Source organism: Saccostrea cucullata, unplaced genomic scaffold (assembly GCF_032062105.1).
Source record: "Saccostrea cucullata isolate Sc308-1 unplaced genomic scaffold, CSIRO_AGI_Scuc_v1 ctg136, whole genome shotgun sequence".
Lineage (NCBI taxonomy): Eukaryota > Metazoa > Mollusca > Bivalvia > Ostreida > Ostreidae > Saccostrea > Saccostrea cuccullata.
The window spans coordinates 132,299-150,310 of NW_026930969.1; the positions used below are offsets into that span (position 1 = coordinate 132,299).

The following is an 18,012-nucleotide window of genomic DNA, read 5'->3' on the forward strand; positions in this document are numbered from 1 at the left end:
AATATTACGCTTTAATTTTGATTAACTATATTAAAGTGTGATGCATATTATAATGGAATAAATGTACAACCATTTAAATCATAGTGTGTTTATTATGTTTTCATTTACATTGTTAATACTTACAATTTATTATTAGCTCTCGTGATATTTCATGATTACATCATAATTAATTATACATGTATATTGAAAGACGCATTGGCTATATATGGTTTAAAAAAAAATTTCATACTTTTAGCTTCTATGCACCTTTTTCCTTTATGAAATAAAATAACTCCCAATCGTGTTATCTTCCTTATAAAACTTTAATTATAACCCTCTGACGACAACCTTTAAAAGGAATCAATACACTAAATCTAAAAATAGATTAAAAGAATAAAGGAATAATGGCGACTTCGTCCGTAACCGAAAAACTTCCTCTTCATTCTGCCGCCAAAGAAAATGATCTCGTTAAACTCGAACAGCTTTTACTTGATGGGGATTCACATACAATTAATCTTCGGGATCAACACGGAAGAACATCTCTTCACTGTCTTTTGGATTCTCCTGCCTTTACTGATTTGGACGAAGTAAAGAGAGGAATTCAGATCCTTTTAGACAACGGAGCGGACATCAACATACAAAACAAACATGGAGAGACGCCCCTTCATACAGTGGTTCAGAACTATTTGAAATTTATTCCAGAAATCATTCGGTACGTATTGACTCACAGCCAAAGTTATGAAATGGAGGCACAGGATGAGGACGGATACTCGCTTTTTCATTTGTTCATGTCTGATTTCAATGACCATGCCAAAGAAAAGGAAAGATTCCATCAAATATTGAAAGAGAAAGAAGAATTTATTCAAGCCTTGCTTCGGGGAGAAATATTGAAATTTAATTCTTCTGCGCTTTTAAATCAAAAAGAACGCAATGGATATTCTGCATTTTACACATATATTGGAAATTCTACCTGTGCCACGGATACGGTACAATTAATGATTGATTGTGGTGCTGACGTAAACACTTCCTCTGAAATAGGAACCACGCCCCTTATGGAGTCAGTGCTGAGACGACGGACAGATGTTGTAGAAATTCTTCTGAAGGCAGGAGCAAACCCAAACCAAACAGATATATTCGGTCAAAGTTGTATTTTTCGTGTCTATACTAATGATTGTTTTGAATTGTTGAATCAATATGGCACCAATTTCAAAATAAAAGATAAATTTGGACGGAGCCCAATTACAAATGTCGAACTTTACATTTCAGAGGATCTACCTCATTCAAACATTGTCTTCTCCCAAAACTTTTCTAAATATCCTCCTTTATTTGAGAGGTTTCTTGAAGTTGGACTTAGTTCTAACGAAGTTGACAAGCATGGTTCCTCTCTTCTTCACTATGCTGCATGGCATAGAGATTCAAGAATGATCCAAGCTTTGATAGAGCATGGTGCGGATTTGAATATTTTGGATAATGATGGCAACAAACCTTTGGATTTAGCAAAACATGTGGGAAATGATAATGTTTATAACATACTTGGTGAAACAAATGAGGGGGGAGATCAAAAAAGCAATGAAGCAAAATATTGTAGATATATCATTAATGAAACTGAAACAAACAATATGAAGACTGTGCTAAATGAGTATTTAGGAATCAAGGATGATCCTGAATACTTAGTGACTTCACTTGTGAAATCTCCGAGATTAGGAATGACGGAAATAAGACCAGAAGTAAGACAAATTAAAGCAGAAGTAACATGCCTAATGCAAAAAATAGCGAGTGTTGTTGGAAGATTGAATTCACTTTTTTCCTGTAAAGTTTTACCAACAGGAAGTTCGTCTGAGGGTACAAAAGTAGCAGATCCAGACGAATTTGATTTTCTGTTCTGCTTGGAAGAATTTTCGAAACATTGCATTCCACATCAAGATGATGATATTTTGAATAGTGGGTTTGTAAGTTTAAAGATTCAGCAAGGAGAAGGCACGGAAAAATTTGAAACATTTCTTGATGAATCAACTCTTTCAGCAGAACTTGTTCGTGGAACCTTCCAAGATTTGGTTACTTCTGCTCTTAACACCCCAGAAATATGGAAATCCGAACACTTGTATTTCGATGGTCTTCTTGGGTATCCGATGGATAAACCAGTATTAAAGTTAGAACTCCATTGGTTTGGTCCCATTATGAAGCATGAAGCAGTCAACGTAGATATTGTCCCTGCTGTTCAGATAAAACATTGGAAGCCAATTGAATTAACTGACAAAAATGTTGTGTGTTCTGTTGAAGAACAGTATTTATTATTGTTCCATTCACCAGAACGTTGCCAATGGGGCGATAAAGACGATGAACAATTAGTGAGAATTTCTAGCTCTCTGATGGAAAAATGCTATCTAAAAAGTCTTCCCCAGATCTGTACTGAAAGTTATGCGACAGCTAAAATTTTAAAAAGCATTAATTTTTCACCCCAGGTTCAATTCAATGAGGAGATAAATATGGAACATATAGCAACACGGGAAATGAGATTGTTGCAACAGACACATTCAACTTCGGCAAGTGAATGTGTCCATAGAAAAGAGAAGAAAAATAATGAAGTTCCGACAAGTCACGTTGTACAGGACATTTCGAATTCTGAAGAGCAATCGGCGGGAATTGTTAATAAAACACAACCTTTTAAAAGTAACCCTATCATACCATGGATGATGGATATCGATGAAACTTATAAAGTACGAAAGTTATTTACTCCAAAGGAAAACGGTAAACCTAGGAACAAAGTATATTTGGATAAACAAATGGGCATGACATGTACAACGTCAGTTTTTGAAAATGACAAGCATAAATTAATTTATTTCAAACCCATTGAATGTGAGCATGATTTAAATAATCCAAATAATAGTTTTATGGAATCAGAATTGGGTGGACAGTCAACGTGCGGTCTCAACTCAGAACAAGACCGTGATTTAAAACCCGATTCAGATTTGCCTGATAAGAACTTTGACGAAAATGATGATAGCAATGGCAGCACTGAAGGCAAATCAAATGTTAGCATCAAAAGTACAAATGCAAAAACTGACAAAGATAGAAAGCGAAAGTTCTGAGGAGATGGAAGATGATTCTTCAGATGATACTGAGTTGGAAGGCGGTGATGTCGTATATGCGTCAGATGAAATTTCCAGCTACATGTTGAAAATGTGTTTATTTCATGTTGTACATGAAGAGAAAAACAAAAACGGTGATGTTCCGCCTTTTACTCTTTTGGAACTGACCATAAAGATTTACGAAAAGTTGCTGGCATTCGCTAAGGAGGGTCGTTTACCTTCCTATTTTCTTCCTTTTCTGGACGTTTTTACATACGTTAACACTCATATAAAAGTTCTACCAGACGAGGATTTAGAATCTCTAACCAAGCAACAGTGTTTACGAATCCAAGCCTTTTGCAGGGTTATTCTGGGAATACTGAAGCAAAATCTAAAAAGCGAAGTTTCATAAAGATAAAGATGCTGTGCAATTCTTTTTAAACAGACCATGATTTCCAGCTATAAATAATTATACATGTACATGTATTTTCTGTTGGGTACACAACCCTTTATGTGTGGATTATTTTTTCCAATGAGTTTTGAGAATTTTCATTTAATTTATTACATTATGCAAATGAAAATTATTAAAATTCCCTTTGTAGTGTACATTGTGTCAGGTCATAATGGTTCATTAACACTACCATATTGAAAACAGTCTTATGTTGTGTATCTGATTTTAATATTACAGTTTTGCATTCTATAAACTAAAATGGTGGTATTTTATTTCATCATAGTGTAAGATTTTATTTTTAGCCAGTATCTTAATATGCTTGCATGTTTAATGTGATATTATTTTTGATTAAATAACGTTTTTATAGAAAAAACATTCATTTATATTTTTCATCAAATGCCCTAGTCAAATAATTGACTTAATCTCATCCTTTCCATCTGCGTGCAGAACTGAAGTCAAGTGGTGAACAGAACATATTTTTTTAAAAAAGAATTTTTAATAATGCATTGCATTTTCCCATTCAATATTTTAATAAAAGATTATTTTATTAAAATATAGATAAATATAAAAATCCACATGTTGATCAATGGGAACAAGAAGGACAGTTTCTTGTCAAGAAAGTCTTTAAAAATTTGCATCATTAAAAATTCTTCAAATGAAAAAAGTAGAATAATTTTTGAAAAAAGACAGAGAAGGGGGTTAGCAAACAAACATATAACCCAAGGACACGATGATTTACAATTGTTTATAATTAATTCCAAAATTTCGTAAAACGTATTGCATATAGAAACACGGAATGGGGCTGATAACATAAATTTCACCTCGCAAGATGATGTCTGACTTAAGTGACCATGAAACAAAATATTAACATCAAAACTTTAAGGTAGGTATCACCAAGCAATTAGACTTTGAAATTCTTTTCAGACGCTTTTGATATCTTCTGTGTTGTTGAGAATACTTGAAACGTATGATCCAAACATGATTACCACATGCTAAGCTCAAAAAAGCTTCATGGCGTCAAGGGTCTTTCTTCTGGTTTAAAATATCGAAGAGCAACACCCCTCTTGATCAGTTGCCATATTGACTGCTTTCAATGTTTTTTTTATTTATACTTACAATACTTCTTCGGTTTTTGTAATTTGAGGTTAGCCCACTGGTTGGACGCTTCCGCGTCGTATTCGATCTAATTCAATCTAATTCCCATGTTGAAACGAGTACTCTTCATCATAAATATTCATAAATGAAGTATTATATAACCTTTAATATGAATATATCTCATTTTTTTTTTATAAATATCCTATATGATATATGAATATATCTTATTCTTTGTACAGCTAATCAAGATAATTGTTTTATTATTAACAAATATCTTCTATGGCAATTCAAAGCTTATTAAATCAGAATTATAACTGAAAGACCTCACTGCATTTCCATACGCGTCAAGTACTTTGATAACCCATGTGCATGATAAAGGTAAAGTGCACTTCAGCTGTTTATAGTCGAAGTTATCATCAAAGACTGTTTCACTGTATGCCATTTTCAGTTCACAGCTTGGGAAACCATGTCCGCTTTGTCTACCGTACATGAACTTCCTCTTCACTCCGCTGCAGAAGAAAATGACCTTGTTAAGCTCGAGCATCTCTTAATTAATGGAAATTCCTATGCGGTTAATCTCCGGGACAAACATATGGCAGGACGCCTCTCCACTGTCTTTTGAATGCCAACACCTTTTCTGATTTGGACGAAGCAAAGAGAGGAATTCAAATTCTTTTGGATGGCGGAGCGGATGTTAACATACAGAACAAACATGAAGAGACACCGCTTCATACAGTGGTTCAGAATTACTTGGAATTTATTCCGGAAATCATTCGATACTTATTAACTCACAGCAAAACTTACGTGATGGAAACACAGGATGAAGAAGGATTCTCATTATTTCACCTGTTCATGTCTGATTTCAATGACCATGTCAAAGAAAGCAAGGAATATCAAAAGCTTTTTCAGGAAAAGAATGATTTCATTAAAAGTTTGCTTCGTGGAAAAATTGTGAAATGTAACTTTTCTGCACTATTGAATCAAAAAGAACGCAAAGGATTATCAGCATTCCTTACATTTCTGGCGAATTCTGAATGCCCCACCGACACGGTACAATTAATGATCGACTGTGGAGCTGACGTAAACACTTCTACTGAAATAGGAACCACTCCCCTTATGGAGTCGGTTTTCAGACGGCGGAGGGATATCGTGGAAATTTTGTTGAAAGCAGGAGCAAACCCAAACCAAACAGATATATTCGGCCAAAGTTGTATTTTCCGTGTCTATACCAACGATTGTTTTGAATTGCTGAATCAATATGGTACAAATTTCTACATCAAAGATAAATTCGGAAGGTCCCCAATAACAAATGTTGCACTTTACACGCCGGAAGATTTACCTCAGTCAAACATTGTCCTTTCACAGAACTTTTCGAAATATTCACCATTGTTTGAAAAGTTTCTAGAAGTTGGAGTAAGTTGCAATGAAGTTGATAAGCATGGTTCATCCCTTCTTCATTATGGGGCATGGTATGGGGATTCCACAATGATCAAAACGCTAATACAACATGGTGCAGATTTAAATATGTTTGATTTTAATGGCTACTCGCCTTTGGATTTAGCAAAGTATGTTGGAAATGATACCATTTACAGTTTACTTGGTGGACTAGACGATGGAACTGACAATGAAACTAAGTATTGTAAATTCCTCATTAATGCAACTGAAAAAGATAATATGAAGACTGTGTTGAATGAATATTTAGGAATTAAGGATGATCCTGCTTATCTTTTGATGTCACTTGTGAAATCACCAAGATTGGGAATGACTGAAATAAGACCAGAACCAAGACATATCAAGTCAGAAGTCACAGGACTGATGCACAGGATAGCAGATGTCGTCGGAAGATTGGATCCGCTTTTTGTCTGTACAGTCTATCCAACAGGTAGTTCGTCTGAGGGTACAAAGGTTGCAGACCCAGACGAATTTGATTTTGTGTTTTATTTGAATATCTTTTCAAACCATTGTATACCGATTCAGGATGTTAACTGTGTGAACAGCGGATTTGCTAGTTTGAAAATTAAGTCAAATGAAGTTAAAGGGAAGTTCGAATCCTTTCTTGATGATACGACTTTCTCGGCAGATCTTATTAGGGGTACCTTTCAAGAACTAGTCACCTGTGCTCTTAACAACCCAGACATATGGACCTCTGATTATTTATGCTTTGAAGGTCTAGTTGACTATCCTTCGGATAAGCCAATTCTGAAGTTAGATATCGATTGGTACGGTCCCGTTATGAAACATATAATAGTCAGTGTTGATATTGTTCCTGCTGTTCAGATAAAGGATTGGAAGCCCGTGGAAATAAGTGATGATCAGCCAATGTGTTCTGTTGACGAAGAATATTTGCTTATCCTTCACTCACCAGAACGCTGCCCTTGGAGCAGTAAAAAAAGTGACCAGCTAGTAAGGATTTCAAGCTCTCTTATGGAGAAACAGCTTCTAAGGAACCTTCCTTATATTTGCACCGAAAGTTATGCAGCAGCCAAAATTTTAAAAAGTTTCAATTTTTGTCCAAAAATTCAGTTTAATGAGGAAATTATCATTGGATCGGATGGTTCCGTCGAAGTTGTGTTTGAGGAGTCACGATCAAGTGAGAAGTTAGAAAATGAGCAGTGGGATAAAGAGGAAGACAACGTGACAGAACGAAAAGAAGGCAATGAAGATATGAGATGCAATCAGACAACCAGTCAGTTTTTGCCCTCTCGAGACTCCGAGGGCAATTCAAAATCTGAAGATGTCACGAATAAAGCACAATCTTCTCAACACAGACCTGTTTTGCCCTGGGTGATGGATATTGATGATACTTATAACGTTAGAAAAATATTTACGCCAAAAGAGAGCGAGAAAATGAAGAACAAGACATATACAGATGAAAAAATGGGGATGACATATACAACATCAATTTGTGATAAAGACGGACACAAATTAATCTATTTTGAGCCCCTTCCATGTGAAGAGAATCCCAATGATTTGGGTGAAGGTAGTTCAAAATTGGATTGCAAAGAGGTGAATAGACAGCGAAAGGACAGTCCAAATTCAGAAATAGACTCTGAACAGAGATCTGAATCAGATTGTGCTGATGGGAACAACAGAGCTGAGTTCATCCACAGAAATGATAACGCTGAAGGCAATACAAAAGATAGCAAGAAAAGTAAAAATCACAATACCGAAGAGGACGTAGGTGGTGTGGAAGGTTCTGATGACTCGGAAGATGATTCTTCGGTTGATACTGAGTGGGAAGGTGGTGACGTCGTTTCTGCTTTCGATGAAATTTCCAGCTACATGTTGAAAATGTGTCTATTTCATGTTGTACATCAAGAGAAAAACAAAAATGGCGATGTTCCCCCTTTCACTCTTTTGGAACTGACCATAAAGATTTACGAGAAGTTACTGACGTTCGCCAAGGAGGGTCGTTTACCTTCTTATTTTCTTCCTTTCTTGGATGTTTTCACGTATGTTGATACTCATATAAAAGTTATTCCAGAAAAAGATTTAGAATCTGTGTCAAAGCAGAAATGTGAACGAATTCAAGCTTTCTGTAAGGTTATTTTGGGAATTTTGAAGCAAAATCAGTCAGGCGATGTTACCTCATCTGAGAAATTATAATAGAACTAGACAGTTGTGCGAAGAAAATGATATACATGTATACTAAAATGTTGATCGATACTTGATTTAAAATTTAAATAAACATGGTCAGTTTGTAGTCTTAGAATTCATATGAGAATGTTTCTTAATCAAATGTTAATTTGAAATGACTGTATGTGATGTACTGATATTATGCATATTTATTGTACATAAAATAGATGAAACACATTGTACTTTGTTGCATTTTCGAAGTTCAAGAACAAAAATACTTCTTATCACTTGAGACTTTTCAAGTTCTCTAATACAGTTTCATACTTGAATGGGGTCATTTACTTTATTTTTACTTTATCTGATTTCCGCTAAATACTATTGATTCTTGTGTAATTTGGGTCTTTACTTCGGTATGTTATGTTTTACTGTAATTTACACACCTCCTCTTTGGCTACGTATGTTTTGACAACAATAAAAAAACCAATTTGATTTTAAATATGAGTTGCATGTACTCCTCATTCTTAAATTGATACAAGTTACTAGTATTTGCTTACACTGCAAGGACATTTATTGTGCAATAGAAAGGGAGAGAATACTAGAGATCAAACTGGCATATCTAGATCTCACACTGAAGATATTAATCTAGGTTATACCAAGACAGGTCATTCAACCTCCCAAATCCTGGTCACGGCACCAAATGTTTCAGGAAGGAAAAAATACTATGGACCAGTCCAAGTTTGACCTGTCTCCCCATTGAATTCTTAACAGATGCGACACCAAATAAACTTCCTAATATACATATTGAAAGGCTGATTACATCAGGGCTTGAAAATAAAAGTCATACTGAGTTTGGGGGATCTTGGATGGTGTCTTTGCAACAAAGACATTTTATAAATGGAGAAATGTGGCGATCGACAGCCAAATGCGTCAATCTTGACACGTGTAGAATACAGTAAGTAAGGAATTTGGTGATTAGAAGGGTTTGATCTTTGGTGGCCAAGTAGTTCAAATCAACTTCCTCACTGGTAAATTACATGCATAAAAAAGTAAATTACAGAATGTGCTCCTGGAAGAATAGATTTTCGACCAATTGACAAAAAATCAACATTAAAATAATGGAACCATGGATTTATTGTTTGTTTGGTTTTTGTTTTTGTTTTTTTAATAATCAAATTTCTGCAATTTTTAACAAACAATGTATTTTCTCTAGAATGTCTGATGGAAACAAAACACTGTGCATTTTCTCACGTGAAAAGGGAATTATGTAGTTGAAAAATGTCTTCAATGCCAAGAATGAGTGCTTGCAATCTGTAAAATGTTATCGTTCTTACAAGAACTGAGTTTAGTTAACTCTATTACGTCTCTGGTTAAAGCGTATAAATACCGAGTATGTGTTAAGTCATCTAAAATTGTGATATCTTAGATATCTTTCTCCTGAAAAGGAGTTGATATCCCCTTTTAAAAATTGGAATATTGATTAATTTTAAATACCGTTAAATTTTGTTAAATGTGTCAATCTATATCATGAGTAATATAAATTAAGGGAACATACTAAAGACCTGATATTTTGACCTGATGAAAAAAAATCATATAAAATTATCAATTTAAAGATTATATTTCAAATATAAGTTTGAAAATTATTGATGAAAATATACTAAATTACACTTTTTCGGGAATAACACTGGCTTTTTAACAAGGAGTACTTACAACAGGTTGATGACCTGATATTATTGAATGACCTGATATTTTTAGCGAAGATCTGATATTTTTATAAATGACTTGTAAGGGATGGTTTTAAATGACCTGATTAATTAAATAATTCTTTTAGAAAAATTAAACATTTTAGAATTTTTTTTAGAACAAAATGTTTGCAGCAATTTATGAAAAAAAAAGGATTTTTGTAAAGACCTGATACATGTATTTTTTAATGACCTGATATTTTTGAATGACTTGACGGGTTTAAATGACCTGATTTATTATTATTACATATTTTCAAGAAATTTGAGGAAAATATAACAGATTTCAATGTTAAACTTTATAAAATTTGAAAATTTGCAGTAATTCCATTTCATTTAAGAATATCAAGTCTTTTAAAGTAAAAAGTATCAGGTCATTAAAAATTATCAGGTCATCAAGTTTTGTGAATATACCTTGATATATAGCAAAATAATCTACATATTATCAACTGAAAATGCTTTTAATATAGTTTCAGTTATTATCATCAATAATTTTCCCTAAAAAATATGAAATAGAAAGTTTAAATTGATAATTTAATATGATATTTTTTCATCAGGTCAAAATATCAGGTCTTTAGTATATCAGGTCTTTAGTATATTCCTAAATTTAAGATACATTGCGATTTGTCCTACATGCACTTTATACGTTAAAGTATGATTAGGTTGTTGAGTATTTTATTGGTAAAAGGAATATTTTGATAAAATAATTTTGAACTGGATAAGGCGAGCGTTGTTGACATAGGCATTTTGTTTTCGTATCGGGTTTGTTGTTTCTTTACATTAGTTGAATCGCGATCCCGACATTACATAAAATGTCAACAAAAAGTTTATCCAAGTTACTTAGGAGGAATTTTGCGGCAATAAGTCGTCATGGAATACGCTTGAGTTCAACTCAAGCTCAAAAAAAGAATAAAAATGAATGCTCAGGCGGCATATTCTCAGAGGAACATCAACAGCTGCGGGACTCGTTGAGAAAAGTAAGACCTAGTTCCTGAACGTTGCTCATGAACTTTGATCTGTATCATCGGATCCAGGAAAATCCCTATATTTAGCTATATATAGCTTAATTTACATGTATAGCTTTATTTACCTATATAATATAGCTTTATTTAGCTATTTTAGAATAAGTTTCTGTTTTATGAAAAGCAGACAAGGTAAGAAAAATAGGTAGATTTAGCTAAATAGCTAAATATAGTGATTTTCCCAGACCTGATCATTGTACCTTTTCTGTAAACGACAGGTGGTACTTAGATACATGTGTTTAAACTAATCAGGTGATGACTGTTTTGTGATATTTCATTTTTAGCTCACCTGAGCCAATTGCAAAGGCTCAAGTGAGCTTTTCTGATCACAATTTGTCCGTTGTCTGTCGTCGTTGTCGTAAACTTTTCACATTTTCATCTTCATCTCAAGAACCACTGGGCCAATTTCAACCAAACTTGCTACAAAGTATCCTTTGGTAAAGGGTATTCAAGTTTGTTCAAATGAAGGGCCACACCCTTTTCCAAGGGGAGATAATTATGAATTAGAGAAAAATGAATGGCATTTTTAAAAAATCTTCTTCTCAAGAACCACTGGGCCAGGAAAGATGAAACTCTTGTGGAATCATCCTCAGATAGTGTATATTCCAGTTTGTTCAAATCATGACCCCCGGGGGTAGGGAGGGGCAAAAATGGCCGATCATAGTTTTACATAGGTATATATAGGAAAAATCTTTAAAAATCTTCTTCTCAAGAACCACTGGGCCAGGAAAGATGAAACTCATGTGGAATCATCCTCAAATAGTGTAAATTCAAATTTGTTCAAATCATGACCCCGGGGGTAGGGATTAGCCAATATGGCCGATCAAAGTTTTATATAGGAATATATCTTTAAAAATCATCTTCTCAAGAACCATTGAGACAGGGAAGATGACACTTATGTGAAATTATTCTCAGGTAGTGTAGATTCAAGTCTGTACAAATCATGACCCCCGGGGCTAGGGTGGGGCCAAAATAGCCGACCAAAGTTTTACATTGGAATATATAGTAAAATCTTTTTAAATCTTCTTTTCAAGTACTTCAAAGCCATGATTAGTAATATTTATATGGAATCATCCTCAGGTAGTGTAGATTCTAGTTCGTTCAAATCATGATCCCCTGGGGAGTTAAAATTCAAGCCACCCCCTAACCTCAGTAAATTTCAGTTCTGATCTGATACGTGCTTTTTCCTAGCCGATGTGCTCAGGTGAGCGCTGTGGCCCATGGGCCTCTTGTGCTTATATTTATCTTAATTAATCTACCAATACCATGTGTTTAAAGCAAGACAAGCAAAGAGACAAAATCCTGACGATCATTAGAAGTGACATTTTTATTACTTGTCATTTGAGGACTTTCCCAATTCACATATAACAAGTTAATAAGGAAAAAACCGATAGTTTAAATAGTTTAAGTTTTTTGTTCAGATTTTAATTGATAATTAAAAGTTTGAAGTCAAATTTATTTGTCATTCAGTCAAGCTGGCTCATTCATCTGTAGTACTGCTTTCAGATTCATATAGATGGCATCGTGCATATATATATAGTCTTTCTCTGATCCTTGATGTTTACTGCACATTTTATATATATTGTTGATAAAAATTTGCAGATCATTGACAAAGAGATAAATCCACATGTTGATCAGTGGGAACAAGAAGGACAGTTTCCTGCTAAGAAAGTATTCAAAACTCTGGGAAATGCAGGTCTTCTTGGAGTTACAAAACCCACAGGTATGAAGTCCCTAAAAAAAAGGTATGACTTTTCAGGAAAGGATGTTTTTGTAACGTCAAGGTATAAACTGTAATGGTACTGACTAGAATACCCATAGCTGGGGCAACTTAACAGGTGCTATACTGTTGAGCTTGAGGTATGATCTTGTCCATGTCATCATCTTCCTCTAACATTTGGTGCATACTTGGATAAGACAGGAGAACCTTCCAGATATTAGACTGAAATATTGTTCAAAGGGTTAAGTACAATAAATGACGGAATAATCTAGTGGTCAGGTTGGCTTATTTGCTGGTAGCCAGATGTTGAGAATTGAGAAACTGGTAGCCTAGTACTAGGGCATTATCAGAAGATCATGGGTTTCATTCTTGTTCTTGGCATGATAAAAATAAAAGATCCCACACTGCTATGACTGTAAATGACTTGCATATAGGTCAAAATTTGTAGCACTGCACCTATAGCAGGTGCCGTCTTTTATCAGCTGATGAATTACATGTTTTAGTAAAGGTACAGTCTGGTCTGTTCAAACTACATTTCTGTGTCACTTGCAGAGCAGACAACATTTGATGATTTGGTCATTGTCTTGCTTGCCAGTTTGCACTATGGCTTTTGTAAAATACCACAATTACCAACCTGGTGACCTTTGAATTTTACCATTTACTACATTTTAAAATAGCATATTTTGGATGCTTAATAAGTAACCATAAGCCTAATAATGCTCTTGCTATGATGTTAAGGCACATCTTTCATCATTACAGAATATGGTGGCTTGGGACTGGATTACACCTACAGTATTGCTTTAGCAGAAGAGCTGGGTAATATTAACTGTGGAGGCGTTCCCATGGCAATAGGAGTTCAAACAGACATGTCAACACCTGCACTGGCAAAGTAATTCATGAAAATGTTTTAGAATTCTTTCTTGTTCTGCGAAACTGATTTTAAAAATATGATTAAATGGACTTGTATACATGTACCTACACACATTTATACATGTACAATAAAACTTGTTTACTCTTGTCACCACTGATTTAAAAGAAATCATTCAGATTAGACAAGATCCTGGATTAGACAACATTTTAAACAATTGAATCTACTAAAAGGAATTTGAAAGTTTAAAAGATTGTAATAGGCAGGATTTCAGAATACACAAATCTGGATTAGTCAGGTTTCACTGTACCTTTTTATGCCAGCCTATACATTCCTGCTTTACTTTCTTTTTTTTGCCAGGTTTGGCAGTGATAAGATGAAGAGAGAGTTCCTGGCTCCTTCCATAGCTGGTGATGTTGTGTCCTGTATTGGGGTCAGTGAGGTCGGGGGAGGATCTGATGTTGCCAGTAGGTGTTATTGAGCTGTATTTGATCAAGTGTCAGAAATATAATATATCCATGTAACATTTGTCAAGAAATGGGGGAGAGATATACAGTTATTTTTGGGGAGGGGGGTAAAGAATGAGGCTCTCATTCATTGATAGTTTGTTGTAACACTACCAGACTGAGTATTAACTTCAGCAGGGTGGCTCATAACTCATAACCATAGAAAGCCATAAATTTTAAATATAATACAATTCTAAAAATGACTGTTGTCTCTTGCTTTAGGTGTAAAAACCACAGCAGTGAAGAGTGGTGGAGATTACATCATCAATGGTGGGAAGATGTGGATAACCAATGGAGCCCAGGCGGATTGGATGTGTCTCCTTGCCAACACCAGTGAGGGGCCGGCACACAGGAATAAATCGCTCATCTGTCTTCCCATGAACTTACCAGGTATATACACATGTTGAAAACATTTTTAGTGAGAAATTTAAATGAACAAAGGGGTTAAGTTGTAAAATTGATCTTATCATAAGTTTTTTTTTATTTGTAATAGCTTCTTTGAGTTTTTTATGAAAATTCATCAAATTTTCATTAAATTTTCCAATTTTAAAAAATGTTTTCTTTTTTCCCAATTGCATAAAAATTCTTTCATTAATAGTTCCCATTTTTAAAAATGACTTTTCTTCAAATGTCTGTCAAATTTAAATGAACAAAGGGGTTAATTTGTAAACTCTAGATCTTATTTAATAAAGTTTTTTTGATTTTCAAAAACTCTTTGAATTTTATTTCCAAATTCATCAAATTTTCATTAAACAATTTTTCAAAATGCTTTTTTCCAATTGCCTAAAGTTTTTTCTAAATTTCAATATAAAATGGCACACAAAATGACTACACTAAGATACATAACTCTGGTTATTTGGTTTTTGATTTTTACATTTATGGTGTTGCCGTGGTTACTAAAAATAGAAATTTCTGTAAAATTCTTTGAAAATGCTACTCCTCCTACAGTTTTGGTCTGATTTCAAAATAACTTGGCACACAAGTAGACTACACTAAGACACATAATTCTGTGTATCTGTTTTTGATTTCGATAAAACGGTGTTGCCGTGGTTACTAAAAATAAAAATTTCTGTAAAATTCTTTGAAAATTCTACTCCTCCTACAGTTTTGGTCTGATTTCAAAATAACTTGGCACACAGGTAGACTACACTAAGACACATAAATCTGTGTATCGGTTTTTGATTTCATTGAACGGTGTTGCCGTGGTTACTAAAAATAGAAATCTCTGTGAATTTTTTTGAAAAGCTATGTGTTCCTACAGTTTGGGACTTCTGATTTCAATATTACTGGCACACAATATTTCTTAACTGAAGAGGTTCAATTTTATTCTATATATTGTATTGCAATTTATTTTTGATTTCAATTTTTTTATTCTATAGCTGTGCAACCCCTTGAGAATTTAATAAAAATCCACAAATCTCAGACAGAGGAAGGCTTTTGAAATTTCTTCAAAACAACTCCTCCTACATTTTGGCTGATTTCAAAATAACTTGGCACACAAGTGGAGAGCCTCAGGTCATAAGATACATAATTCTGGTATCTGTTTTTGTTCCAGTAAATGTGTTGCAGTTTACTAAAAATAGAAATTTCTGTAAAATTGTTTTCAATGAAAGACTGTTATACAGTATATTTGTGATTTCAATATAACTTGGCACATGGACACTAACTAACATAATTCTGTGTAACTGTTTTTGAGGTCGATGGAAAGTGTTGCAGTGGTTACTAAAAATAGAAATTTCTGTAAAATTCTTCAAAATGAGGTCCTTATACAGTTTTGGTGAGAGAATTTCAATATAATTTGCACACAATACACTAAGAAACATAATGTCTGTAATCTTTGGTACATATATATTTATTGTTCATGGATGTTAAAAATAAAAATGTGGTAAAATTTGAAAATTCTAGTCCTCCTACAGTTTTGTCTGATTTCAAAATAACTTGGCACACAGGTAGACTACACTAAGACACATAAATCTGTCTATCCGTTTTGATTTCTGAGACGAGTTTTGCCGTGGATCATTACTCAGAAACTATTGGAAGGATTTGTCTGAAAATTTGTACACATATTATTCACCATATGAAGTTGTGCACCTGATATTTTCATATAACTTGGCACATTATTATTTTGAATTTTACAGGTGTTTTTTCATTTTTATTTTGTGGTTTTGTCCGTGACCGTTTCTCAGAAACTATTGCAAGGATTAATCTGAAAATTTGTACACTTTTATTCACCATATGAAGGTGTGCACCTGGAATTTTCAACTCTTTTTGTTAATTTTTTTGCATTTTACAGGTTTTATTTTTTATTTTAATTGACTTGTTCATTTTGGGCTCATGTATAAGGTTTGAGATATAGAATCTAGAATATCTGTTCAAAAATACTACAGCTTAAAACTACTCATAAAAACTTACAAAAAAAAGAAACATCATCAAGTGTTAAAAACAGTTTTTACATTGCACAGAAAGATAATGTAATTTCATTTTTTTAGGAATAAACTGGACATGCATCCAGTTAAAGATAAATTAATGGGCATTTGGTGTTGGAAGTTGTTAAGGCATATCTCTTATCAAGCGTGTGTGTGTTATCTAATCTCCAGGGAATAAGGCACAAGAATTAAAGATCTCTCTTCTCTTATTCTCTTAATTGTAATTTATTGTCTGTCAAAGCACTTCATTACTGGATGACCAGCTCTTTATTTTCAAAATGCATTTCAAATTGATATATCAAGATTAATTTGATTTTGTATAATGGTTTTTTTTTTAACAATCAGTTTGCAGAGTGACATAACACATAATTGCAATTTATTTTTTTAATGCAGAAATAAAAAAAAATAAAATGAAAAAATAAAAAAAATTGTTACAATGGAATTACAATATATATGATGTTTCATTTGGTTGCACCTTTGTTTCATTCATTAAGAAACATGATGAGCAATTATATTTCACTGCAAATTTTTGTAAGTAAATTGTGAACAAGATCCATAAAGTATTTTTGAATTGGCACCTTCTCTGAAAAACCCAGCGGGGGGTATTTGTCCCTATTGGACAGTTCTAGTTTTGCAATATTTCATACTTTCAGATATCTGATTCTCAAATATTTTTCTTGCTCCTGTTGAGTTTAAGATAATGAGGTTTGACGGTATTCTCTGAAGTCAATGAAAGTAAAGAGTTCTCTTGTCCTTTATAAAATAAATATTTTAATTGAACTTAATTTACATGTACAGGACAATATGTTTGCTTTTTTGTAAATCTTTAATAAAATTAACCTCTATTAGTAAAATTATTCCACAAAACATGCTTTACTTTCACTTCTGTGATAAATTCTTAATCCTGTCATTTGTCTTGTAGAGATTTCCGGCTGTTGTCCATTGGAGGGGGAGCTGATGAGGTCATGCTGTCAATCATATGTAAATACATGAACACCCTGCCACTACCACCAAGCAAACAGAAGTGAAAATGGCTGATGAAGTCCAATATCGAAAATTTAACGTTAAAAAAAATATAGCCATATTTGCTAAAAAAAATCATGTGGCTTGTACTCAGATAACTTTCTACTATTAACACTATTCTGTCTAATGTGGATTTTTTTTATGAAAAGATATGTTTCTTAATACAGAGGTATTTCTTTAAACAGAGGTGTTTCAATTGCAATTTATAAAATTACATTTTCAATTTGTATTAATTGGTCAGAATTTCAATCTGTAAACAAACTTGATTTTGTTGCTTTAATTTATATATTTTTGTAATCGGTTTATTTTTGATTTAATGTTATTTTTTTATCATACCCTTTTTGATAGGAAGGGGGGGGGGGGTCTATAGTGATGACAATACTTGGGGGATCCTATCAGTTTTCTGCATCTCTTCCTGCCTTTGTGCTCTTATTTTCCATTTCAATTAATTGGACAGATTTTTAGGGTTTTCCATAGAAAATGAAATTAAATTTTTGCTATTAAACTGCAATGGGAGAATATGTTTGCCTTTTTTGTGATCT

The 18,012-nt window shown here is 33.6% G+C and overlaps 3 protein-coding genes across 3 annotated transcripts; all 3 read left to right on the forward strand.

Annotated features, from left to right (window-relative positions):
- Positions 1–333: 333 nt before the first annotated feature.
- On the forward strand, positions 334–3,798 carry LOC134230760 (uncharacterized). Its single transcript, XM_062712598.1, has one exon. It carries the CDS (start codon positions 384–386, stop codon positions 3,066–3,068), a length of 2,685 nt encoding a protein of 894 aa, XP_062568582.1. The 5' UTR covers positions 334–383; the 3' UTR covers positions 3,069–3,798.
- A 1,249-nt stretch (positions 3,799–5,047) lies between these two features.
- On the forward strand, positions 5,048–8,199 carry LOC134230755 (uncharacterized). The gene has a single exon (XM_062712594.1). It carries the CDS (start codon positions 5,401–5,403, stop codon positions 8,197–8,199), a length of 2,799 nt encoding a protein of 932 aa, XP_062568578.1. The 5' UTR covers positions 5,048–5,400.
- A 2,479-nt stretch (positions 8,200–10,678) lies between these two features.
- LOC134230775 (probable acyl-CoA dehydrogenase 6) lies at positions 10,679–17,509 on the forward strand. The gene is made up of 6 exons (XM_062712624.1): positions 10,679–10,882; positions 12,530–12,650; positions 13,407–13,536; positions 13,876–13,982; positions 14,244–14,411; positions 17,366–17,509. Exons 1-6 carry the CDS (start codon positions 10,718–10,720, stop codon positions 17,473–17,475), a joined length of 801 nt encoding a protein of 266 aa, XP_062568608.1. The 5' UTR covers positions 10,679–10,717; the 3' UTR covers positions 17,476–17,509.
- Positions 17,510–18,012: the final 503 nt, after the last annotated feature.